We start from the raw sequence: 25,983 nt of genomic DNA on the forward strand, positions 1-25,983 counted from the left end.
TTTTAAATGTTTGATTCAAATTTATTTTATTTTGGTAAATTCCAAAAGCTGTTTTTTATTTTTGATTTTTGTGATTCATTAAACTGAAAAAAAATATTTACAAAAACAATTATTAATATTTTTTTTAAATAAAAATTAATTTCATTTAAAGAAAAAAAGGAATAAAAAATATTAAAAATTTATTTTATTAAAAAAAACGTTTAATTGTTTAATTATTTGTAAAATTACACTTAATTAGATTTTAAATGGAAATGTCAATACAAATATTTTTATTATTATAATTTTTTTTTTTTTGAAAACTCATTAAAATTTAAAAATACATACGAATGCCCATACTTATAACTTACTTAGAACTATATAAACGCATATACTCAACCCATTAAAAAAATAAAATCATATATAGAAAAAAATAATTTTAGCTCTATATGCGGAGTTGTAAACCGTAAACCCGAATTATGCCATAAACTATTCTCACACTTAAATTCCTTAAAGGCTCTAAATATATATGTAACCAGTATAACTATTTGCAGTAGTACTTTCTAAAACCCACAAACATACAGTAAACTATTTGAACCCAGTACGGAAATGCAACGCTGTAGGCGTGATAACCCCAAATCGGCATATATTTACTATAACGTAGGATCTTAGTAGCTACCACTGCTCTAGCTCTAGACTTTACTCTTGAATTCATAAAGCTATGTATTCGTGTGTATGAACTATACTGTTTATGCTTAATATATGTGTATGTAATTAAGGTGACGATTAATAATCGATAAATAATGTTTAAAATATCGTATATTTATACAAAAAAAAAAACAAAAACAATAAGACGATGATGAAATTAGTAATTATAATAATAATTTGAAATAAATAAAAGCTTAAATTTTTTTATGAAAAATTATTCTTTTTTTTTTAATAAAAAAAAAATTTTTTTAAATATTTGAAAATTTTATTTAAAAAAATTAAAAAATTTATTTGCTTAGTTTTCAAAATTATTTCACTCTAATAATCTAATCTCTAATCTTCTTTAAATAAAAAACATTAATACTTTACAGCTTTTTGAAAGCAATCGATAGTTATCGATAAATTAGAGAAAAGTTAACCTAAAAAATGGCAAAAACAAAAGTTAAGCATTTGATAAATTGAAAAAAAAATCGCGTTTATTGCAAAATACCGTTTATTTTGCTGGACAAACAACCTTTACAAAAAATATATTATGTAGTGTTTTACAAATAAATTTGTTAACAAAAACAAAAATTATTGAAAGAAAAAAGCTTTTACTACGCTCAGTTCGAGTTTTATATATAAAAAAAACCGCAAACCAAAAAAGAAAATAAAAACAAATCAAAATAAGCTAATTTGTAAAAAAAAATATTTCTATAAAAATTATTTATAAAAATATTTATAAAAATTTGTTTATTTTTTTTTTTGCATAATTCAGAATTTTTTTTTATTATCATTTAATTTATAGCATGCAGTGAAATATATATTAAGCTATGTAAGACAAATTAATATTCGCTGCTAAATAAACTATATTTAAATAAATAATATTAGAGAAAATAAAAATATATTTACGATTAACGAATTTAGTAAGCGTTTTCTTTGAAAATTAACGAAATAAAAGACGATGGGAACAAAAGTAAGTAGAAAATTTATTAAAAAATTTAAGTGTTATTAATTTTTTTCCAGCTACTTAATCTATAAACGAAATGGAAATTAATTTAGACCAAAAAAAAAAAAATTGTTTAATTTTTTATTATTTTATTTTATTTTTTTTTAAGTAATTACTTTTAAAACATAATAATAATAAAGTAGAGCAGAGCTATTCTTATTATTAAAATAGTTATTCGAATAGTATTTTTGTATTTTATACCAGTTTTTTTACATAAATTTCTAAATTTTAGCAAACTATAGTATAGTTAGGTTAGGTTAGGTTAGGTTTGTAGGCTGATCTCTGCAAAAACAGAAAATCTCACTTAGACAGCCTGGCGCTGTCCATTGTGGTACCAATAAGACTCCCTGTGGATCAAAGACCTTTAAGATTCAGCAAAGCGCTTGGAATCCAAGCCTACCCAATTCGCTAGGATCGCCGAAAAAGGGCCTTCCGAGGTGTTTCAACCTCAGTCTGGCAAAAGCTAGACAATGTAGAAGGAAATGCTTAGATGATTCCATCTCGCCTTCCTCCATACAGCTTTGGCAACTTGCATCTGCCACGATCCCAAGTCTCACCGCATGGGCACCCATTGGACAATGACAATGTCCAGTAAGACCGCTTACTCTCCACAGAGGGCCAAAAGGACCTCGCCACTGCACAAGTACTGGTTGGTAGTTGACCAGTGTGTGACGAGCTCATACGTAGCCTGCATGTCCAGCGCTCTTGCTCAGGTGGACCATGGACTACCAATGCGCTCCCATTCCAACGTCAATGTAGCTAGGGTACCTTCCCTTGCAAGTTTGTCCGTTATACAGTTACCAACGATCCCGCGGTGACCGGGTACCCACACTAGTCGGATCGTACTGTCTTCGATTCTAATGCCAGTATTGCCGCCCTGCTATCGGAGTGAATACAATACATACCTCTCTAAAAGAGGTCACCATAGGGAGCAGTGCGTCCACTGCTACTTTGATCGCAGCGACCTTTGCTTGGAAGACACTACAGTGGTCAGGTAGCCTAAAGCTGGTATTGATAGAGAGCTTTCTGCAGAAAACTCCCCCTCCTAACTTTCCCCTTAGCTTCGATCCATCCGTGAAAAAGCTGACTGCACTTCTCCTCCATTGACTTCTTCCTTCCCACATATCCCTCGTAGGTACGTGTGCAGAGAAGAAACCTCTAGGGGACGGTTCCGCGGTGCAATGGTCCAAGTAGTCAGGGATGCAATCGAACCGACGGAAAATTTCAGAATGCCCCTGCTTGGGGCCCATCATGTACCCAGCGTCTTTGAGTCTGGCAGCGACCTTTGCCGCAGTGCAACTACCGGCGATATCAACAGGTGCGACGTGTAAGATGGCATTTAGAGCCATTGTTGGTGTTGTTCTTAGCGCTCCGCTGATTCCAATGAGAGGCGCTCTTTGAACACGGTCCAAATGTTACTTTGATAGATTTTTTAGAAGACTTCATTTCAAGGAAGACCGGTTTTGTAAATTGGTAAATTATGAAAATTAGAAAAAATTTGATTCTCAAAAAACTAAAAAATTGTTTAGACCAGTTTTTAAAATAGACACAATTACAAAAAATTATATTTATACACAATTAGTTAGTTTCGTCAAGTTTTAAAAATCTAGCTAGAAAAACTTTTTAGAGTCTGTTAAATGTATACCATTTTTTAATCATATTTCGAAAAAAACTAAATTAAAATTATATTTTAACTACGTTATTATACAAACGCTTTACTAAATATCTCAAATAAATAAATAAAAATCAATTAAAAATATCGACCATTTTTTTATTTGTTTTTCTAAACTATGAAAAGATCTACCATTTTATCCAATAACATTTTAGTAGCAGTAGATTTTTTTAAAAGACTCAATTTCAAAGAAAACAAGTTTTGAAAGCCGGAAAGTTATGAAAATAAACAAATTTAACTATCAAAAATTTTAGACCAGTTTTTCCAATAGACAAAATTACAAAAAATATTATTTTTATACAATTCTAACATCAGAGCACCGTTTAGTTTCATCAAGTTTTAAAAAGGCAGCTTAAAAAGTTTACATTTATTAAACTGGTATAATCATATATAGAGAAAAAAAAAAACTAAAAAATTAGATTTTAACTACGCTATTATACAAAAGCTTTACCACTGATGATTTTAAATTTTTTTGGAAAAAAAACAAAAAAATTTCAAAAAAATCTTGAAATTAAATTAAAATTTTACTTACCAGCGTATATTCTACAAATTCTTCCAAAAAAACGCACTCAGATATTTTTTTGTATTTTTTCGCTTTCGTTTATAGTTTTATTCATATCTTTTTTTTAATTTTTCTTTTCGAATTTTTGCTTATTATATTTATTTTTATTTTTGTTTTTATAATTTTTTTTTTTAACTTTCCCCTTCGTGACCTAATAGTTGTAGTTTTTTATATCTCAAAGCGCAAATATTTTTGCTACACACAATTGCGTAGTCTTTTCACCCAATTGTTCATTTCTTTTTTGATAATTTCGTTTTTCACATTAAATATTTCGCATATAATTTTTATAAATATATTCATGCATATGATTACATAGTTTTCTGTTTGGATATTTTTTCCAGTGTCTGGTGTATTTTACAATATTTAAGTTTTTTCAAATAAATTTTTTAAATTTTCGTTTAAAGTACATAATTTGTTTTTGTTGTTTTGTTTTTCTAAGTTATATATGATTTCTGTAGTTATGCAAGGGTATATATTTGTTTGTTGCTATATGTGGATCTTATAGAATAACAACATATTTTTATAAACATTACTTGTGATAATAAATTAATTAATTATATTTAATTACTTTTTGTTTTTAATTTATTAAGTCTAGAAACAGCAGCAAATAATATTTGTAAATAACAGCGCAAATAATGTGGGAAAATGTTTTTTGTTTTTTTGTTGTTGTTGTAAATATTTATTATACATTTTACACTTATTGACTCTCCCAATTTCATATATAACCATTTCTCACAGTGTAAGGTACAGTTAACATTGCTCTTAAATCAAGCGTACATTACTTATGCGTTTAAATACTTAAATAATTTAATTAATTTATTTCTTAATGTAAAAAAAAAACAATTGTTCGAAAAAAGCTAAAATGAATGCCAGCATTTTTAGTTTTTTTCTGTGTATTCGTTTTTTTCTCAGTGTATGACACTGCTATTGCTCACTGAATACTACACTGTACAATTTTTATATATTGTTGTTATTATAATTTTTGTATTTATTGTTGTTGTTTTGCTATTAAGTAAGTAACAGAATAAATTAAGCTACAGCACTGCATTAAAATTTAAATTATTAAAAAATTTATTTTTTTCAGTGTATGTTTGTATTTCTAATTATATGCACTTAATATAATTTTACAAATATTATTTTTTTATTTAATTAGAAATAAATGTTTACGCACATAATTTATGGTTCATTTCGAACGCGGCTTAGTTATATTTAAGTAATAATTTATTATTATTATTTTTGTGTTTACAGTCGTTACCATTATTAATCGGTTTGTTTTTTTTCGAAATCAATTTCACAATTCGTTACTAATTTTAATAAATATACTTTTTTTCATACAGAGATGCTAGTTTTATAGGTTACCACTAAATACTATTTTTTATATTTTTTTTCTTGATTAAAGTTCGAATACATGGTTGAATTAATTTTTGTAGATAGTTTTGTGAAAGCGAGGTTATGGATTTTTATGCAAAATAGTGTATTTTTTTAGTGAAGGTAATTTAAAAAAAAATATAAATCAAAAAAACATATAAAAAAATTTTATTCCCAAACTTTATTTTTTATACCAAAACGGAAAAATAAAGAATTTAATGTAAATAATGTAATTTTTTTAGCGAAGGAAATTAAAAGAAAAAATAAAAAAAATTTATAGATAAAAATTTTACTTTATACCAAATTTAATTTTTTATACCAAATTGAAAAAATAAAGAATTTAATTTCATTTCAATTTTCAATTCAATATTTTTTTTTCAATTTTTATAGCAAAGGAAAATATAAAAAAATCTATTAAAAATTAATGAAAAAAATTACTTTATACCAAATTAATATTTTTATACCAAACGGAAAAATAAAGAATTTAATGTATATAACGTAATGTTTATAGCAAAGGGAATTATAAAAAAAATTAATCAAATATAGCTAAACATTTAAATTTATACCAAATTAATATTTTTATACCAAAACGGAAAAATAAAGAATTTAATATAAATAATGAAATTTTTATAGCGAACAAAATTATAAAAAAAAATTAAATACAGTATTACTAAAAAATTTACTTTATACCAAATTTTATTTTTTATACCAGAACAACAATATAAATTTAAAATAAGTTTCGGGCAGATTAAAATCGTATTTAGCGTACAAATTAATTAAATAGAACTCTACAAAGAAAATATTTACTGCAACAAAATCATAAAAGATATTAAATAAAAAATTTAATTTATGCCAAATTTCAGTTTTTATACCAAAACGACAAAAAAAAGATTTGAAATCAGTTTTCGACACATTAAAATCAGTTTTGGCTAACAAACAAATAAAATTTTACTATAAATTTAAAATATTTACTACAATAAACTCGTAAAAGATTTTAGACCAGTTCTGTAAACGACTTTTGGAAACAAGAAATTTAAAATTTTATTATTAAAAACATATTTTTGCAAATATTAAATCATAAATTTTAATTTAGTAATTATTTTCTACAAAAATATACAGTAATATTGTATTTTATACCAGTATAGCAAATATATATTTAGCAATTAATTCGTATAGTGAATTTTCTTTAATAAAAGCACATTTTTATTACAAAAAATCTGCAATTACACTATTTCTTACAATAATTTAACAAAAAATATGTTTTATATAAATTTATACCAGTTTTTTAAACGACTTTAGCAGACTTTTCTAGTTTATTATATGAAATTTGCAAACATTTACCTTTTAGAACGGAGTTTTATGCACATTTGTTATGTATAAAGAATTATACCACTATTAAATAATATAACAAAACAATACAAAAATTTATACCAGTTTTTCAAACGATTTATAGCAAACTTTTCTGGTTTATTCTCTGTAATTACAAACATTTGCTTTGTTTAACATAGCTTTATACAATTTTCTTGCTTTAGATATTTATACCAGTTTAAAATAATATAAGAAACAAAAAATTATAAAATTTTATGCCAGTTTTTTTCAAATAATTTGCAGACTTTTATATGAGAATATGAAATTTTAAATATTTACTTGTTTTAACATAGTTATATACAAATTTTATGCGTTTAATAATTTATACCAGTATTAAAAAATGTCGTTTTATATTTAATAACATTTATTTTAGGTAATTTCAAACATTTAATTTACAGAATCGCACTTTTATTGGTGAAAATATGTTATACCAGTTTGTATACCAGTTCTGTAAACAAAATTTCATGGCATAATTTTGCGCTTAGTTAGCAAAAGTCGTTATATTTTTGCAGTGTACATACTTTAATGCAGATTTATAAATATTTATTTAGTGAAATAGTTTATGCTTTATCATTTTAGTATTTTTTTACAAAAAAGTTTTCTTTCACAATTTTTTCTTTCAAATTTTTTCCAGCACGCTTGAATTTCGTAACATTTTAAGTGTAGTGAGCAATTTTCTGTCATTTGTTAGTAAAACAAGAAAAGTAAAACTAAAGAGCTATTGAAGAGTAACGGTAAAAAAAGTAAAAAATATTTCGAACATGTTAAATGTATGTGACTTCGAGAGGCTACACTAAAAAAAATTTAATTTTTTTCTTGTAATTCTATTTCTCGCTAACTTCTGGATTGTCATTTTCAGAATTTACAGTCGATTGGCATTATTGAAAATCTCTACTATTTAATTTACAATTTATTTTATAATAAAATATTTTTTTTTTTTTATTTTAAATCTTCGCTAGCTTCTGCACTTCGTTGCACACGCGCATATTTTATTAAATTTTTATTAAATTTATACAGTTATCGCTTAATATTTATTTTACACGTTTGTTTGTTGTCATTGTAGCTTACAAACTAATTTAAAGACTAGACCTACGAAATACATTACAACAAAATTGTTTAAGTCAGTCGAAAGAAAGAAATGGATTTTCAGTTTTTTTGTGTGCACGAAAAAAGCCGAGTTCTGGTTAGCGTTGGGGGAAAATTGTTGTAGTAATTATAAGTGGTGGTCGTTCGTAAAAAAAAAAATTATGAATAAAAACTATACCAGTTCTAAATAAAATAAATATTTAAATAAATAAATAAAAAATTATTCCAATAACAAAAAATAAATTAAAATAAAATTTATACCAGTTTGAAAATATAATTTTACCAGTTCTGCATTAAAAAAATTAAAATTATACCAGTTTTATTAAAAAAAATAAAATACAATTTATACCAATTTCCATTTAAATTTCAAAATTTAATTGTACCAGTTTGAAAAAAAAATTAAATAAAATTTATGCCAGTTGTAAATTTAAATTTTATAAGTTCAAAATTAAAAAAATTATACCAGTTTTAATAAATAAAAATTAAATTTATACCAGTTTTATATTAAAAGTTTAACAGTTCTAAATTTAAAAACAAAAAAAACAATTTAAATGAAAATTATACCAGTTTCAAATAAAGAAAAATGAAATTAAAATTTACACCAGTTTTAAATTTTAATTTTATAAGTTCGAAATTAAATTATACCAGTTTCAAATAAAGGAAAATTAAATTAAAATTTACACCAGTTTTACATTTTAAATTTATAAATTCGAAATTAAAAAAAAAAAAAACAAATAAAATAAAAATCATACCAGTTTCAAATTTTATCAGTTCTAATTTTAGAAAAATTAAAATAAAAATTATACCAGTTCTAAATTTGTAGTAACCAGTTTCAAATATTAATTTTTTAAGCATTTTTTCCGACTTCACCAAACTGTCTGTGACTTTTTAAGGAACTAAATATTTTTCTGCGTTATTTTCTACTCAGTAATATTTTATTTACATGCTTACAAGATTTTTAACGATTTCGTGAAATAATAAAACAAACTCTCTTGATAAATTGTTAACTCGCCTAAAATAATTTTATGCTCTCTATCAATATTTGCTTCTTTTTTTCATAATTTTACTTCAAAATGTTAAAAAAAGATGGCATTTTCCCCAACTTTGCTGAAATATTAATTATTTTTTAGACTAGTTTCTTTAACTTTACTACAGTCAGTGTTATGTATGCATGTTTATTACCAATTTTTGCACAGCAAATTTACAAACATACAATTTATAAATATTTTTTTTTATGTTTTATAACAGTTTCACACTAGTTATAAAATTCTTTTAAAGCAGCTATTTCATATACATACTTCTTACAACGGTAATAAATTTGCTATGGGTAAGGAACGCTATTGTTTTTGCGCTTAAAACTATTATACAAATTGTCAAGCATTATTATTGATATTATTATTATTTAGTTTGGATCTTTGCCATTTGTCACAATATTTGAAATAATTTCGGCTTATTCCATGTAATTATAATTAAATATGTGTGTACTTATATTACATTTTAGTCTTTATAAATATGCTTTTAATGCGCTAAGATTGGGCATTATTAGCTTATCAACAAGCGAAACCGTTCCAATACATAAATATATATACTTAATGTATGTGTTTGTATGCGTACTTTGTGTGCTGTAAGTGGTTGTGGTGTCCTTTTGCAGTTCTACTGCATAGTTTAGCATTTTATTTAAAAAAATAACAGCCAATAAGTAAGGGAAAAGTTGCAAAAGTCGACAAATTAACCAAAAGAGGTTTTTAAAAAAATTATACCAGTTTCAGTATAGTTTAAAAAAAGTGCTTGGCAATATGTTTCACACAATTTCCATGGTAATTTCAACATTATTGAAAAAAAGTTATGTAAACAAAATTATACCAGTTTTTTTCTATGGTATTTTCATGTTATTAAATGTAAATTTTGACTCAACTATTGAAAAGATGTTCAAATATTTAAGTTCAAGCAAAAAACATATTATACCAGTTTTATATCAGTTTCAAAAAAGTGTCTAGAAAACTTTTTCCAATAGAAAGTTGTACCAAACTTTCGACTTGAAAATGCATAATTTGCATTATACCAGTTATATATAACACAAAAAACACATTATACCAGTTCATACCAGTTTCATAAAAATGTCTAGAAAACTTTTCGAAACAGATTTGGTACAACTTTTGACTTAAAATTGCATAATTTTCTTTATACCAGTTACATATAACCAACTTTAATTATGCCATTTCTGCTTGTAACCACACTTTGGCGTTACCCATCTTTATCAATTACTTGTATCCTATAAGCACACACTCGTTATGCATACACATTTACACACTGTTTACTATTTAGTGTACGAAATATAGCTATTTTCACTTTAAGCTTAACAACAAAATCACAAAATTGCAACTGACACGCGCACAACAGAAATATGTCGAAATTAAGTTGCGTACTAACGTACCAAACATCACAAACATAAGCGAAAAACACGCGCCGCTACTCCTCGCGTCGCAAGCGCCACAAGTCGCGTTCGCGCGCCAACACATCGGCCACATCCGATGCAGTCATGCGATCCACCGTCGGACTGGTGGTGATGGGTGGCGCGCCGCCACCGCATGCCAACTGTGTGTGCAGCGCGTCGCCACTGCTGCCGACCGCAAGGCGCGTGGGCAAGCGACGCGTTGTCGCGGGCGCTGACAGCAATGCCGTGTCGTCCTGCGTGGTAGCGCGCACGCCGATGCCGCTAGCGCTGTTGCTGACAACGCGACCACTACTGCTACCAATGCCGCCGCCTCCGCCATCTGCATCGCGCGCATTCTCCTCAAAACCATACCAATATCACATGAGCATTATTTGCAGCGCTACTCATTGGTCGATCGTGCGATATATGCGCCGCTGTGGTTCGGGTGTGTAATGAATGCGCGTGCGAAAATGTTGCGGTGAGCCGGGCACACTCTCCGAGCCGCGACGCGGTGGTGGCAAAGGCGGTGAGGCGTTCACATACCTGTATGGATATTAAAAAAGAAATATTTATTAAATTGAATTTCGCAAATAATTTATTGTACTCACCGTCTATTGAGCAGCGGTGAACCGCCTGGCGGTTGGCCGCTCAGCTCCAGCAACTGCTTGCGCAACAGCAGTGGCGATTGCCCACGATTGTAGCGCGGCGGTGGATCTGGACTGCGGTGTCGCCGATCCAAACCGGTCAGCAGATGCGCATTCGAAGAACCGCTGGTCATACCGCTCGCGCCTGCCGCGGCATAGCGACGCAAAAAGCCGCTGGTGCCATCGTAGAAGTCACTACCCGACGTTTGTCCGGGTTTAGGCTGCGCCTCAGTCGGCGAAGTGCTGTTGCTCGTATTGCTGCTGCTACCCGCGGAGAGCGTACGATAATAGGAGAGTGTCGGTTTGCCAGGTTGTGCGCTCGGTGGCAGCGCACTCTCATAGCCGACGCCGTCATGTTGATTGGCTGCGCCACTGGTCGAAGGCGAGCCTGCAGAATGCAATTGTAATTTAACATATGAGGCAAATTGACGCTTCATGGCGCCGGCAAGTGTGTTAAACCAGCCTGTGGTGTGTTGTGATAGTGGTGAATATGACAAGTGCGGTGAAGTAGAAGTTGAGTGGTGTGGAGTGGTATGGTGTGTTGGCAGTAGTAGCGCAATGATAGAAGTGGGTATGATGGTGAAGTTGAGTTTTAGTGAAAACGTGAGTGAGTTGAATTTCGTAGAAGTGAGACAGAGAGCAAGCATATAAAGTGGTAAGTGTTGTTAAAAATTGTATGAGTGTGTAGTGTTTTGAGTGCATATGAGATGTGGTGAGTTTGATTTTTTTTAAGTGCGTTTAATTATAAACAAGCAAGCGTTTATGATTTTACAGCCCAAGCAAAGCATTGAAAAGGAATGAAAAAAGTACAAAATGGTAAGAATATGTGGTGAAATACATACATATGAGACCAAAAAATGTAAATACGAACAATAAAAAGTAGTTTTTTATAAAATGTTGTAACAATGATATACATATTTTCGATAAAAATTTATTTACAAAAATCTATTTAAAAAAAAATTTAGTTTTCTTTTATATTATTTATAATTTTTTTTTAATAATTTAAAATTTTCATTTAAAATTTATTTACACAAAAATATTTTTATTAACATTTTTTTCATAAAATAATATTATTCTATATTTTGTTTTTAATTTTCTTTTTCGAGAATTTAAAAGTTTAAATGAATATTTTTAATATAAGTTTTTATTTTTTTTTTAATTCATTTAAAATTTATTTACATGAAAATATTTTTTATTAAAAATTTAAAATTTTCTTTTTTATAAAAATTGTTTCTTAATATATTTTTTTTATAATTTTTTCAAGAATTTAAAAGTGTAAATACAATTTTTTTGATAATAATTTGTGAACTTTATTGGATATTAGTAAACAATTATTAAAAAAAAAATATATTAATAATTGAAATTTTTCATTTATATTTTTATATTAAAAAAAAATTATTTAAGTTTAAATAAATTATTAAAAAAAAATTTAATATTAAAATGTATTTATTTTTATTCAAAATAACTTATTTTTTATTAAAAATTAATAAAAATAATAATTTGATTATATTAGTTTTTTTTTTTAATTTTTCGGGAATTGAAAGTTTAAGTAAAATCTTTTTAATACATTTTTTTTTTAATTTTTTTATATTAATTTGAAATTTATTCACAAAAAAACAAATTATTTTTTATAAGAAAATTATTTTTTTGAAATTAATGATTTTAAATAAAAAATTTTATAATTTTTTTTAAGATTTTTTCATATCAATTTGAAAACTGTTATAAATAAAAAAATATTTTAATTAATAATATAAAATTTTCATTTCCATTTTTTATAAAAAAATATTTTTTTTTTATATTTTGTTTTTATATTTTTTTATTATTAATTTTTATTAATATTTTTTTATTATTTATTTCATATTTTATCATCATTATTTTTCATGAATTTAAAAGCTTAACCGCTCTTAAGCGCCCAAAATTATGTTGACAAATATGTTATAAAATATAAATAGCATACTTTTCGGAGCACACAAATATCACAACAAACATATGACACATAAAAACATAACAAAACTGTGCCATTGTGCAAAAAAGTGCAAAAGCCAAGCAACAGTTAGAAAATTAAATAGAACATCCGCAATGTGCCAAAAACTTACCATGTTCGTCCCGGTATTCCTTGCCCGCCAACCCAACACCGCCTCCAACGATCCCTCCGCCACTGCCACACACACCCTCAACGCCTGTATGCGTCGGTATCGTTGACGCCGTGGTCGTTTGCCACTGCCGACGCGCATACAATTTGCTCAACTTGCTCGCCATGCCGCTGCTGCCACCACCACCGCCACTACCGCTCACACCGCCATCGGAAGACAGCTGCTCCGGCGAGGTAGGCGGCGAACGCGAGCTGCGCACTGCATGCTCATTCAACGGTAAATAATGCTGCGGCAGCGGTTGGTATTGCAGCTGACTGGGACTCGTGCCAAAGGCAGTGCTGATTGCCGCGGCAGATGTTTGCGGCGGTGGCGGTGGTGCGCAAGTGGGTGGCGAACGCGCTTGTTGATGTTCGTGCATATCGCTTAGGGCTATTTGTGAGGACGAGGATTGTGTGGATGATTGACTAGAAGTTGAATGTGATGAGGAGGCAGCGCTGGTTAGCGGCATGTGATGCGTTGGCTGCTGTTGCGGATAGCGTTGCTGCTGCGGCTGGGGCAGTTGATAGTGCTGTTGATTCCCAACGCCGCCGGCGCTGTTGTTGGTGTTGCTGTAATGCAATGGCGTAGTGGACGCTGTGACGGCAGCCGTTGTGGAGAGATAATTGCCAGCGAGGAAGGGATTTGTGGAGTGCTTTTGTTGTTGCAGATGCTCCTTACGCTTTTCCAACTCCTTCTCACGCAGCTGATTCTGCTGATGGTAGAAACGTTGCAGCACTGGAAACGGCAATAAGTTTAGATTAAGATATAGGAGGAATTAACTGTTAAATTGCACCCACCTATTGGACTATGGTTGCCGGGCACGCGCTGCTGCGTATTCAGCTCACCGCGATTAACTGGTATAAGCGAAGGCTGCTGCTCCTTCAAAACCGGCTCCACCGCCGTGCCTATGGGCAGTGTTGGTGATGCGGCGCCACCCTGAAAACGCTTGCGCGTCATCGCTGGCGAACCCAACGCCACCGTCTTCGGTATGGCGGGACTATCATACACATCGAACGCATTGCCACCCATCTCCTGCACATTCGGCATGCGCCAAAGTGGATCCACCTGATGTGGTTGTGGTGTATGATGTTTCTTTTGGCTAAAGGGCGAGGTCGTGAGATTGCGTATGATCGATTGACCTGTAAGCAACGTAAAACAACAGTTAAAACATAAAAATATATTAAAATATCGCGTGACCCACCTATACTGCTGAACATGGATTCCTTTTTGGGACTCTCGGCACCGCCCACCGCGCTGGTGTACTTCAAACCCGAGCCATTGCTATATTTGCGCTGCAGAAACGGTGATTTGCGATACAATTTGCTCATCTCGCTGACAATATGCGTGGTGTCGTCCTTGTGCGTTGCATCCTTGTAGCTGCTGCTGGGCGGCGATTGTGGACTGCTGCTATTCGCGCTATTGCTGCCCGAACCACCGCTGCCATAACCATTGCCGCCACCACTGACACCGACACCGCCACCGACACCACTACTCAGACCTACACCGGTGCTGCCGCCGATGCTACCGCCTCCACCACGTTCGCCCTGTAAATGATTGTTGGCGTTGCTGTTGTTGTAATAGCTTGCAATCGGCTGAGGTAGTTGTGATGGTTGATGATGATGATGTGACAACTGCGTTTGCGCGTGTGCATATTGTGGTTGATATTGTGGCAGATAATCGTCTTTTTTGTAGCGTGACGCAAACATTTGTGGCTGTGTGGATTGTGTTTGTGACGCGTTGGTTGTGTGTGTGGCACTGTGATAGGAATTCTGATAGCTGGGTATGTGTGTGTGGGTGGTGCTGCTTGCTGCTGGCATTTTTGGATTTATTGTCGTTGTTGTTCCTATTATTGTTGTTGCTGTTGGCATTATTGTTGCAGTTGCAATTTTGTTATGTTTATTATTTGTTACTGCTGTTACATCTCCTCTGAGTGTAGCTGTGGTTGTTGTAGTAATTGGCATGTGAGTTCTGTAAAAATCATGTTGCGTATTACTTAAATGGCAAATTATTGTCGGTCAAATGGTGCAACCAAAAATTATAATTTAATTTTTATCATATAAACATTTAAGGTGAGAAATGGTTTGAGTGAGAAATGCATATGTGCCTAAAACAAGTGTGGGGAAATTGTGACTGGGCGTGAGGGGTCTATAACAAGGTTATTTGTGCTTGGGACTTAGTCCTATGTGCCTGGTAACACAGTCCTTTGTTGAGAGTGCGAAAATCGTAAAGGTCTTCGACTTTTCATTACTATATCTGGTAAGTTACATATTTAAAAGGAAAAAATCCGATCTTATTCTTCATATCCAAGATCCAAGAACTAAACAATAGAGTGAAATATAATGCTATTTGCAGATAAGAGGATTCGTACGGAGCCATCTCAACATCAAAATGATTGGAAAATAACAGTACCGCAACATTTGACGTTGATTCCCACAACAGCTGGTTCTACACTAACGGAATTAACCTGGATTTTATCTGACCAAGCGCTGATCTACCCTGGTTGAATCGGTCAGCTTTAAGTTTTCCAAGTACGCAGACGCGACGGACACTCTGTGATCTTCTTAATGTTAAACTGGATAATTTTAACAGTTATATATGAATAACTCTTTCAAGCTTTGTCGTCTTCTTGGTATTGCTGACAGATTCGAAATTATATATATACTATATAATATATTTAGCTTCTGCAATATTGCATATTTCCTCGATAGTATAGTGGTTAGTACCCTTAGAAGACTTATAAATAAAATATTATATAAAAAAATCAAAATTTTAACATCCTATATTCTGTTACAAAGAGGTTTGCCTCGATAGTATAACGGTAGTAACCTCGCCGTTGGTAAAGTCCATACCCTCATCTCTTATTCTGTACTGTGTGTATAAAAATTTCTACAAAGCCTACAATTTACACAAATTAAATACGTTGTGCTAAAGAAAACTCGTCTACGAAGTGCGTTAGCATTTCTTTACAGATGATTTTTAATGATAATGATGCTTTAATTTAGTGGTTCCATTATAATAAAAAAATTACTATTTGCATTAACAGTTTGAGGAAACGCCAAACCAAAAATTAAAAAAAAAAATCCAACTTACTTTTCTGGGAAATCAGCTACATACCGCATAACTCAAAAAGAAAGCAAACAAAAAACGTCCATAAACCATTAAATAAATATAATAAAACTCAAATAGGCGCAAAAAATATTTAACAAAAAAACCCAAATGATATCAAAGTTTTTTGTTTTATTTCAATGAACCAACAACCCAAAACTCAAAGCGTTTTCAATGCAGCAATGATATGAACACAACAACAATAAATAAAGTAATGAAACAAAAAAGTATACTTACTGAATTGGGAGAGTATGTTTTATTGTTTGTTTTATTATTTTTGAGGGGGTAAAAGATTAGGAATTAGGTAACCTACAAAAAATTTCAATAAAAAAGAAAGAAAAACAAATTAAATAATAAAACGCAAAAATTATGCTGGGAGCAAAAGTAATTCTTATTTTTTGTTCGATATTATTTTAATGCATTTTTTGTAATATGGCATTTTATTAGTGTTTAATCATGTTGGAATGTTAGCAGCGTAAGTAAGTAAGGGAGCGTGAAGAAGTATGCGTTAGAGATTGCGTAGCAATTTAAAACGCTGCCAAAACTGTAAGTTAGTAATAGCAGAAGATAAAATTAAATATAAAGCAAGCTTAAAGTAAAAAATGAACGTGAAAAGTTTCAAAGCGCTTGTTAATGTGTTAATAAAGTAACTAAAGTTATTAAATAGAGCATAAATAATTAAATTTGAAAGTAAAATTAAGCATGCGCTATAAACGAAATGAAAAATATTGAAATTTTAAACTAAGTAGCTTTTATTACTATTTTATTATTTGGTTAACTTTTTAATATTTCAAAATTTAATTAATTTTTATTTTACAAAGCGAAAAGCTAAAATTTGTGTCGCTTTTAAATTTAAACACTTTTTGTGAAATATTTATATGAGAAACACTCAAAGAAATCTTTCTTTGCATACTTCCATTACAAAATTTCGAAAACGCAAAGCAAACACACAATAATCCTACCTCGAAAAAGTGGTATAGTCTTAGAGGAAATGAATTTTGAAAAAAACTAATATAATAGTGTACTATAAATGCAGTGAGGAAATGGCACTAGCACGCGGCAGAATAGTAGCGTGTGGATTGCGGGACTAAAAGTAAATACCGGCAACTAAATTAAATTTTATATGATTTTCGCACATACCTATGCATCTCTATGTCGGCAGATTCGACAACAGTCTTAAACCATTGAATCACATTCACATCAGCCGCGTCGTAATAACGAAAAAATGGTTGCTGCAAGAGCTCCTGGTATCTGGGGCGCTGATGTACATTTTTCGTCAGACTGCAATACATTTAACATAAATAATACTTTAATATGTTTAATAATAATGTAGGTGACACGCACCATTTATCGACAAAATCACGAAATTCTTGACTGAAATCAAAACCATCACCATATGGCAAACTGGGTGGTTCGTGATCCAAAATTTTAGTCAGCACCTCGAAGTCTATGTTGCAGCCTTCGTACGGTGAACGGCCGGTGGCGAGTTCCACTAGTGTTATGCCCAATGACCAAACATCAGCGCGTATATCATATTTCGGCTTTTTCGGATCAATGCGTTCAGGCTGCAAATATGTGATACATTAGTATATGATTAAATTCTACTTAGGTGAAAAAAACACTTACCGCCATGTAAGCGGCGCACCCGGCTGAACGTGTATTCGCTTTTGAATCCACAAGTCGCCCGCTAATGCCGAAATCGCACAATTTGATATTGCCCTGTTCGTCGATGAGGATATTTGAAGGTTTCACATCTCGATGTATGACATTGTGATTCTTTTTTAAATATGAAAGAGCGTGCACCGTCTAGGGATAAAAAGGATTTAATGATATGTCAAGACAGACGGAAATCAAAAAAGTATTTGATATTGATATTCCTCGATAGTATAGTGGTCAGTAAGCGTAAGAGCAACGAAGTTTCGACATACTTACCGCTACAGTAACCTTCCCAAGTATATTCTCTGGCACCGGTTGTTTTGAACGCCTTAGCAGCTTATCGAAACACATTGACATCAGTTCCATGCATATCCACACATCCGGTATATTTACAAAATAACCTAAACAATGCACTATATATGGGCAGTCATGTGAATTCAATATAACATCGAGATCCATGAGTATACGATTATTTTCTTCATCGTTGCCAGTACTACGCATTTGTTTGACGGCTAAAATCGTGCCCGTTGGTTTGTGTCGCATTTTTACCACATTCCCACTAGTGCCATTACCCAAATCGCTCAAATGTTCCAAATCAGACATTCTACTGGGATATTTTTGGCCATTTATGGTTAGTATACCGGATTGTTGTCGTATTCTTTTAAGTTTCTTGTGCATTTCTGTTTGTGGACCATTGCGATTTGTATTTGTCATAACCACTGAAAAGAGAAAATAATAATTTAAATTTTTATAATACAAATATTCATTAATCAAATATGTCTGCATATTGACAAAAGATAATGTCGACAGTGGGATCGGCAACGGATTTTTATACGACCAAGAGCTGTTCACACGGCAGTATTGTTCAATAATATTTGGTGAATTTTTTCTACCATACTAGACTCAATTTTTTAATCATGTTTCTATAATTTTTCTAAAATCTCAAATTTCGTCAACAATATCATGCTAAAAATCACTAGTAAATTGTATTTATCCACTTTTAAGCAAACATTTACATTAGTGAACGAAAACAAATGCAATGAAAATTGTCGCATTCAAAGAAGGTCGTTAGAAAAGTGGCGAGCATAAATAAAGGAAATCAATAAATCAAAAATAAACATTCCCTCTTCGCTCTCCAACAACATTGTCGCATTGCAGCTGATTTAGGAATGTACTTCCGTTTTGATTAAGCATTGTTGCCAAAAAATTGATTGGCTGAAACGCCCAACATCCCATCAACCACCCACAAGCAAGTCAACAACAACTGAGAGCAGCATTACATTATTTATATCAACAATGATGATAATTCACAATAGATCACACTACACAACATCTCCTCACCCACAAACTCTGTGATTTACACATCTCTAACACCCACCGTCAGTGCTGTTGCCAACAAACAAACTCAACCCACAAATAACAACAACAATTCGTAAAACAGCTGCGCCAACCCATAGCATAAAATATTATTTGCAAGCAAGCGAAATTTTGACAAACAACAAAAAATACAACAAAGTTGGCGACATTCAAACGCATGCAACAAAAACGTTTTGGTCGTAAACACTATAAGCAAAATCAACGAAAGACAATGGGGGCGCCAACGTCACCGTTAACGTCAACATTGGCAGCGCAGCAGCATAAACTTGCATTAAAGTAGACGTCGAAAAACAACAACATATACATAACAAAGACGTCGACGTCTACGCAGTAGATACCTTTACAGAGTCTGAAGATAAAAAGGTATTAATACAGCAAGTACAAACGTACGAACAGCGGCAACGAAAAATATGCCTCTGTACTGCTCGTCCGGAAATACCAAAATATCCAACCATACGCAATAACAACAATTCACACACACATATACATATGTATGCCGCCACATACTTATGAACACAACGATGACAGCAGAATAGTAACGACGTCTCATTAAAGGGGGGAAATGAGAAAGAAATGAAATAAAGTGTATCAAAACGAATCGACCAATAACCTAACGACTGATATAGTAGGTAAAATAAAAAAATTAAAAAAAAATTTAGAAAAGATATAAAAAAATTGTAAAAAATTCCACATGAAAATAGAAAAATGCCAAAAACAAATTAGATGGCGACAAATTTTTTAGGAAAAACGCAGACGATAGCCACAATAGAGGATAATGTATGTATGTAGGTATCAGTGATATCTAATGCGAAACGTAGACGTCAATGACGAAAGCAGCGACAACAACAATAAAATTAAACATTCAATAAAAAAACAAGTGATTGTAAACCGCACAAATCTACGGCGAGAAAGGCAATGCCATGTCTGACTTCAGGCACAATCACAAGAGTGTTCGTTAGCAGTTACAAAAGCAGTGGCAGGATTAGCACTACAGTGTGCGCTGCTGCTGCTGAACACTGCCAACGTCCATACACTAGCTTCCAAATGACAAAAGCCAGCGCCAGGCGCCAACGACTGGGGTGTGAGAACAACTCAAGTTGAATCGCATGTTGGTCTTGTTGCTGTAGTTGTAGCTTTTCTTTATGTGCATATATGCATACAGCGCAAGGCAATGTGTAGAGGGTGGATGAATAGCGCTGGTGAAATCTCGAAAAACGTCCTCAAGAGCAGTATACAAGTTTGCTTGCTGTATGTATTTGTATTTATGTATGTGGGTGGTGTTGCCTGCAAGGGTGGTTAAGAACCTGCATTATTGCAGCATTTGAAGCGCTCTCTGTAACAAAAACTTCGCCCTATTGTACGGCTGGCGCCTAATGTCAGCAACCTCCTTTTGTGCACGACTTTGTCGCAAGCACAAAAAAACAAAATCCGTAGAACGTGCGAAGTTGCAACTTTTATGCATTAGGAAAGCCACTGCACTTTGTAGCATACAACGCGTACTGATGTATTTACTTTGCCACCACTTATCAACACTATCTTTTGTCGTATTTTACACATAAATGTTGGCGATTTCTTGCTCAAAAAATACTTACAATCCAAGATGGGGCGTTTTGACTTGCTGCCGATTGGTAGCGACATGTGTACATCTCTGGCGCCAACACGCGTTGCTGAGCCACTTGGAGGGTCTGTAGCAAACATCAAGTGATTGTGTGAATTGTTCTCCTCCTCGAGACGTTTCTCCAGTCTGTGTATTCTATGTCCAATGGACTCCATTGAGGAATTGCTTGTTTTACTAACGGCTGATGATGATGATATATGCGTAGCTGTGGTTGGCGTTATCCTTACTCCAGTGCCTGCTGCGTTGGGGACTGGCACTCTTCCTAGCTGTTGGTGTTGCTCACGACTGCTACTACTGCTGCTGTGTTTATACTCCGGTGCGTCGTGCATGGGTCGAGCGTGTGTTGTGTCGTGTCTGCGCTCTGTATATCGCTGCTGCTGCCACTCCTCCGCGCGGGTGTAAGTGGAACTCTGCGTGAACGCTTTTCTATGTGTGCGTGTAATTTTTGTGCACTCAAAAATTTTCACTGCGAAAATTTCTATCGTTCAAACTATACGCACTACACTTTTCACGTTTAGTTCTAATAAACGTACGTTCAAGCCACAATTAGTTTGCTATTCGGCTGTGCACTTGTTTTCTTTTTAATTGAATTATCACTCAAATAAGAAATAAAAAAGAAATTTACTCGATTTTTTCACTACTTCACAGAACACAGCACGAAAAATACTGAAGAAGTTGCGAGAAATTCAACAACGAATACGGTGGCAAAACGAATTAGCAGATAACTACAGCGTATGTCATGCTATGGCAAGTGTCAAAATAAGCAGAGTAGTCAGGTTTGCTGCGAGAAAAGGTTACATTCAAATAAATTTTAATAATTATCAACGGAATTGCTAAATTTATTAGAATAGAGGCTGGTTTTATATATATTATATCTTTGAAAAATTTAACATAGTTATTATTACATAAATACATTCACAAAATTGTGATTAAGTAACAAAAATTTTAAATTGCGTCCCCTAAATTTCAAATATATATAAAAGATGTCTCTATTGTGACCTTGCAGTAGTCAAGAAGAAGAAGCAGACTAATTGAAATTTCTATTTATTTATATTTTTTGTTTTCACAATGTCGGACGCATATGAATTTGCTGCAAAAGGTAAATTAAAACTTAAAAGTGATAGCCAGCACAAGAAAAAGAAAAAAAGTAAACATAAACATAAAGAAAAGGACAAGGAGCGTGAGAAGGAGGCTTTACAAACTAGCATAAACGAAACGTTGGAAGAAAAGATCACCAGTAGCGCTGCGCCGAAATTGACAAAGGCTGAACTAGCATTTAAACAACAACAAGAAAAAATGGTAAGTGTAGAAGACAAAGAATTAAAAATCTATATTACTAACAATAAAAACCTACAACAACTACAGCGCAACAAACGTATTATGGAGAAGGCATCAACAACGCACAAGGAGCGCGTAGAAAAGTTCAATGAGCACTTGGATTCGCTGACAGAACACTTTGATATACCCAAAGTATCCTGGACTAAATAGGCGCTTGTTTACATGGTTTGCGTCCAATATATTAAACACATTTGTGCTTAACTTCACATGTATATTTATTTGAGAGTTAAATAAAATCCGGCATAATGCATATTTCGCTATTTAAAACATCTTAAATTTGCTAATTTACAACTACTTATACTTTATAACTTGCTTAATAACTATTAATTTAGGCGTTGATGCGCCTCTGGGGGCTGCAAGCATATGTGTGCTCTTTGGAAATTCATATCACGTTGCATAACAAATTCGCACTGAACCAATTCAACAATCCGTTCAGCTTTTGCCGAATAGAATGGATTTGACAGTTTCCACAAGTGGAAATTTGGTCTTATAGGCGCGTGGACAGTAGCCCTTTACATCGTCTGTGTTTAAAGAGAATATCATAGCGCCACCAAGTTGATGCGCCTTCACATAGAGTGCTTTACATGCAATACTTGTCTCATTCTCGTACGAAATCCATTCTGTGCCGCTGCTCAAAAAAGGTGAACAAGTCGATTGATCATACGTTTGATGTACCACCAAGTTGTGTGTGCTGAACCAACAAAGTTCTGAATAGGAAGTAAAACCCAAACTACCGCAATGACCAATATCTGCAGCTGGTGCGCCGATGCCATTGTTTAGAGAGCTCATCAGGCTGTAATTGTATTTTTAAATTTTTTTATTTATTTTTTGGATTAAAAAAACTTACGTAAATGAATGTCCATAGGTTGGCAAGCCGACCACTAATTTTTTGCGATCCAAACCATTGGTGAGCCACCAGTTAACCGAATAATTAATGTTCAATGTGCCGAGTAACGAACGCTCATTGGGACGTGCGTACAGTGGTGCATTCAAACCTTTCAACAAAACTCGTTACTTAACTAGAAAATAACAGTAATGTTAAAGTGCAACTCACCTGTGAACGGTGTGCCGTGTGAGTAGAAATGGTAATCGTATGTCATCACGTTCACATAGTCCACATACTGATTTAGCATTTGCACATCGTAAGCAAAAACTGCAATACCCTCCGGTGCAGCTGCGGCTACAGTCAACAAATAATCACGCCGTTCACGCCTATACTCCTGCCGTATTTCATATATTAGCTGCGAAAAATGTTGCCGTTCTTTATTGTAGGCGCTGGGGAATTCCCAATCCAAATCAATACCGTCCAGCTTATACATGGCCAATGTTTGTTTGACCGAGTGCAAGAACATTTTGCGTGTCGTATGATTTTTTACCATTGCCGGAAAGCCATCACTATTTGCGCCACCACCTATCCACAGTAATAGCTTTAATGCGGGGTTTATTGTGCGCAATACAAGCACATCTTGCGCCAATATGCGACGCAAATTTTCGGTTATAAGCAACTGCCCATTAGTCACACTAACACTCACCATACCCACATTGATGTGAGTACAAAGTTCGGCATTGACATTAGCTAAACGCAAGTCATCGAATTCATTGTTTGGATCGGGCACTGTATAATAGCACACTAAACGCACCTCAGGCGCTGTACTCATGGTGGGTGGTGCATTTTTAACCAATTGTGGTGCGCTGGGTTTCACTTTTTGTTGCTGCCCTAAGCCACTTGCACCGCTATCTGTTGGGGAATATGCAGGATTTTGCAATTTTACGCGCACCGATTGATTTTTGACCAAACGAAAATCGTGCGAAAGTGTACTCTCATGTACGCTATTGGCGTACAAGTTAGCGCGACGATACCAGAAATCGGGCACAGCTGAAATTCGAAATATATGCAGTTAAGGGTATATGATTTTATAACTAGTATCACCAACCTTGCACATCTGGCGGATAATATATATTATCGTAAGCCGAACTCCACAAAAGAAATACCAATATTGTGGTTAGCATATAGAGTGCCATTAGTGCTGCTATGCGCCACCACGACTGCGATTGCGATGGCTCGTTCATCAATTCGTAGTCAGCCATGCCTTAACGCCTTTTGTATCCAATTTCACACTTAAAATAAATAAATTCAATCCTTTTGTATGTAAATTTTTTAATGACACTACATTATCAGCTGGTTGATAGAAAACGAATAAACAACGAAGTAAACAAAAAGGCCATATAGATGAATATCGAAGTAGATACGAATTTGTACACAGTGAAAAAAATGTTGCTTCTTATATTGATTATTCAATTGACATTATGTAGCATGTTAATTTATATGTATTTTATAGCTTTATGCATATAGAAATATTAGTAGAATATTGGTATATTTACTTACTTTAAGTTTAATAAAAAGTTCATTAAATAAAAATAAAGAAATAAAATAAAATTTCAACAATTTCAATAATATTTGCATGCAACACTGCTGTGGCCAATCAGATTTACTCGTTACTTTTCCGATTAGCTACAATTAATGTAAACAAAAACGTTTAGAGCTGCCAACGCCACGCTCACTTTTTGTAAACAAATATAATAACTGCTAGAAAACAGATAAACGAATTTTTCTTTGTTTCCATTTTATTGCAAACGTTTAATAAATTATTATTAAAGGTACTCAGCTTACATTACACAGACTTTACAATAATAACAACTTAAAATGCTGCACTTTTTAAAGTACTTCGTGTACTGGCAACCCTTATAGGAAATGTATTTGATTTTCTTTGCGCCAGATTTCTTTTGAATTTCCCCGCATTCGCGTTCGTTGATTGTGTGTGAAAGGTTTGTTTTTATGTGTATGAAGCGTGTCGGTTCTTTTTTAATTGAAATTGTGAATTTTAATGCATTCTTTGGTGGTAATTGTTTTTTATTAGTGCAATAAGTGTAGTGTAAAATATATATAAAAATAATATTGTTTATAGTTGTGTGGAAATTACTAAATAAATGTATGTGCAGAAATACAATTTGGACAAACACACACAAATATACATTATTTGCAATGCACAGCCAGACATGTCTCCCTACTTTGCATTACGGCAGTATCAACAATGTTGGACATACTAACGAATCCTGCTGCCTCAGTGGCTGCTTGCAACTGCTCAACTTAAGCAGCGCTATATAAAAAATAACATTCAACTACTTCAGCATATACACTCAGCTACAAGTACTGTGTTTCAAGTGTCTCAGCGTCGCCGCCCAACCACTTTTTATTGTGGCACTCCAATTGTGTGCATTTTGTATGATTGCAGCTATATGTTGCTGTGTGTGTGCGTTCGTCCATGCTACCAACGTCAAATGCTACCCAACCACCCACCGTTGAGTATGTGCACGTAGCTGCCCCGCCCTGTACAACGACTCGGTGCCTTTCCACTACGCTCCAACCCATTATTGCGTACAAAGTATATCATTTCATTTCCCCATTTATATACGCAACGTTGTCTGCTGTCTCCATCATGTTTTTTTTCATTTTGTTGTTGTTAATATAATCATTGGTGCATATATTTTTGCTACCAATCCTCCAATTTGCATTCATGTTTAAGCCTGCTGTACGAGAAAATCCAATTTCCTTGCTGTTTTGCTACTTCCTGCTTTTATCATTTTCATCCTTTCCGCGTACCAACTCACAAAAAAACAACAACAAAAAAGCACAGTGAACCGGCCAACCAAGTAGGCAGTCGGGCAAAAATCGATAATGACGCTGCTGCTGGGTTTGTTGTCATTTGTCGTGGTACTTCAGCCAGCCATCCTTGCTGGCAGTCGTTGCTGTTGTTGTTGTTGCTGACACAGCATTTGTTTGTATTTTGACGCTTGATTTCCTTCCTTGTGTCTGTTGGTGGTTGGTTAGCCGGTTTGCACCACTCATCGTTGGTTTGGCGCGCTTCAACAGGGGCGCAAACGCAAACAATT

The 25,983-nt window shown here is 33.0% G+C and overlaps 4 protein-coding genes across 4 annotated transcripts in view; 2 read left to right on the plus strand and 2 right to left on the minus strand.

The window, feature by feature from the left end:
- Positions 1-4,132: 4,132 nt before the first annotated feature.
- On the minus strand, positions 4,133-21,378 carry LOC105218485 (dual specificity mitogen-activated protein kinase kinase hemipterous). Its single transcript, XM_011194101.3, has 10 exons — positions 20,669-21,378; positions 17,976-18,418; positions 17,670-17,849; positions 17,388-17,608; positions 17,184-17,324; positions 14,140-14,906; positions 13,736-14,077; positions 12,903-13,673; positions 10,771-11,269; positions 4,133-10,705 (listed from the first exon to the last, which is right to left on the minus strand). Exons 1-10 carry the CDS (start codon positions 21,021-21,023, stop codon positions 10,567-10,569), a joined length of 3,858 nt encoding a protein of 1,285 aa, XP_011192403.2. The 5' UTR covers positions 21,024-21,378; the 3' UTR covers positions 4,133-10,566.
- A 336-nt stretch (positions 21,379-21,714) lies between these two features.
- On the plus strand, positions 21,715-22,299 carry LOC105218488 (protein FAM32A-like). The gene is made up of 2 exons (XM_011194104.3): positions 21,715-21,993; positions 22,060-22,299. Exons 1-2 carry the CDS (start codon positions 21,763-21,765, stop codon positions 22,180-22,182), a joined length of 354 nt encoding a protein of 117 aa, XP_011192406.1. The 5' UTR covers positions 21,715-21,762; the 3' UTR covers positions 22,183-22,299.
- Positions 22,129-24,240, minus strand: LOC105218487 (chitinase-3-like protein 2). Its single transcript, XM_011194103.3, has 4 exons — positions 23,967-24,240; positions 23,087-23,908; positions 22,880-23,027; positions 22,129-22,825 (listed from the first exon to the last, which is right to left on the minus strand). Exons 1-4 carry the CDS (start codon positions 24,118-24,120, stop codon positions 22,465-22,467), a joined length of 1,485 nt encoding a protein of 494 aa, XP_011192405.1. The 5' UTR covers positions 24,121-24,240; the 3' UTR covers positions 22,129-22,464.
- Positions 24,241-24,790: 550 nt separating this feature from the next.
- The window catches only part of LOC114804736 (mucin-19), a 107,982-nt gene continuing 106,789 nt past the window's right edge, over positions 24,791-25,983 (plus strand). Inside the window, exon 1 of the mRNA XM_054232370.1 lies at positions 24,791-24,932. The gene's annotated coding sequence lies outside the window, so the exon portion shown is untranslated. The remainder of the gene's footprint in view (positions 24,933-25,983) is intronic.

Source organism: Zeugodacus cucurbitae, chromosome 5 (assembly GCF_028554725.1).
Source record: "Zeugodacus cucurbitae isolate PBARC_wt_2022May chromosome 5, idZeuCucr1.2, whole genome shotgun sequence".
NCBI classification, from domain to species: Eukaryota; Metazoa; Arthropoda; class Insecta; order Diptera; family Tephritidae; genus Zeugodacus; species Zeugodacus cucurbitae.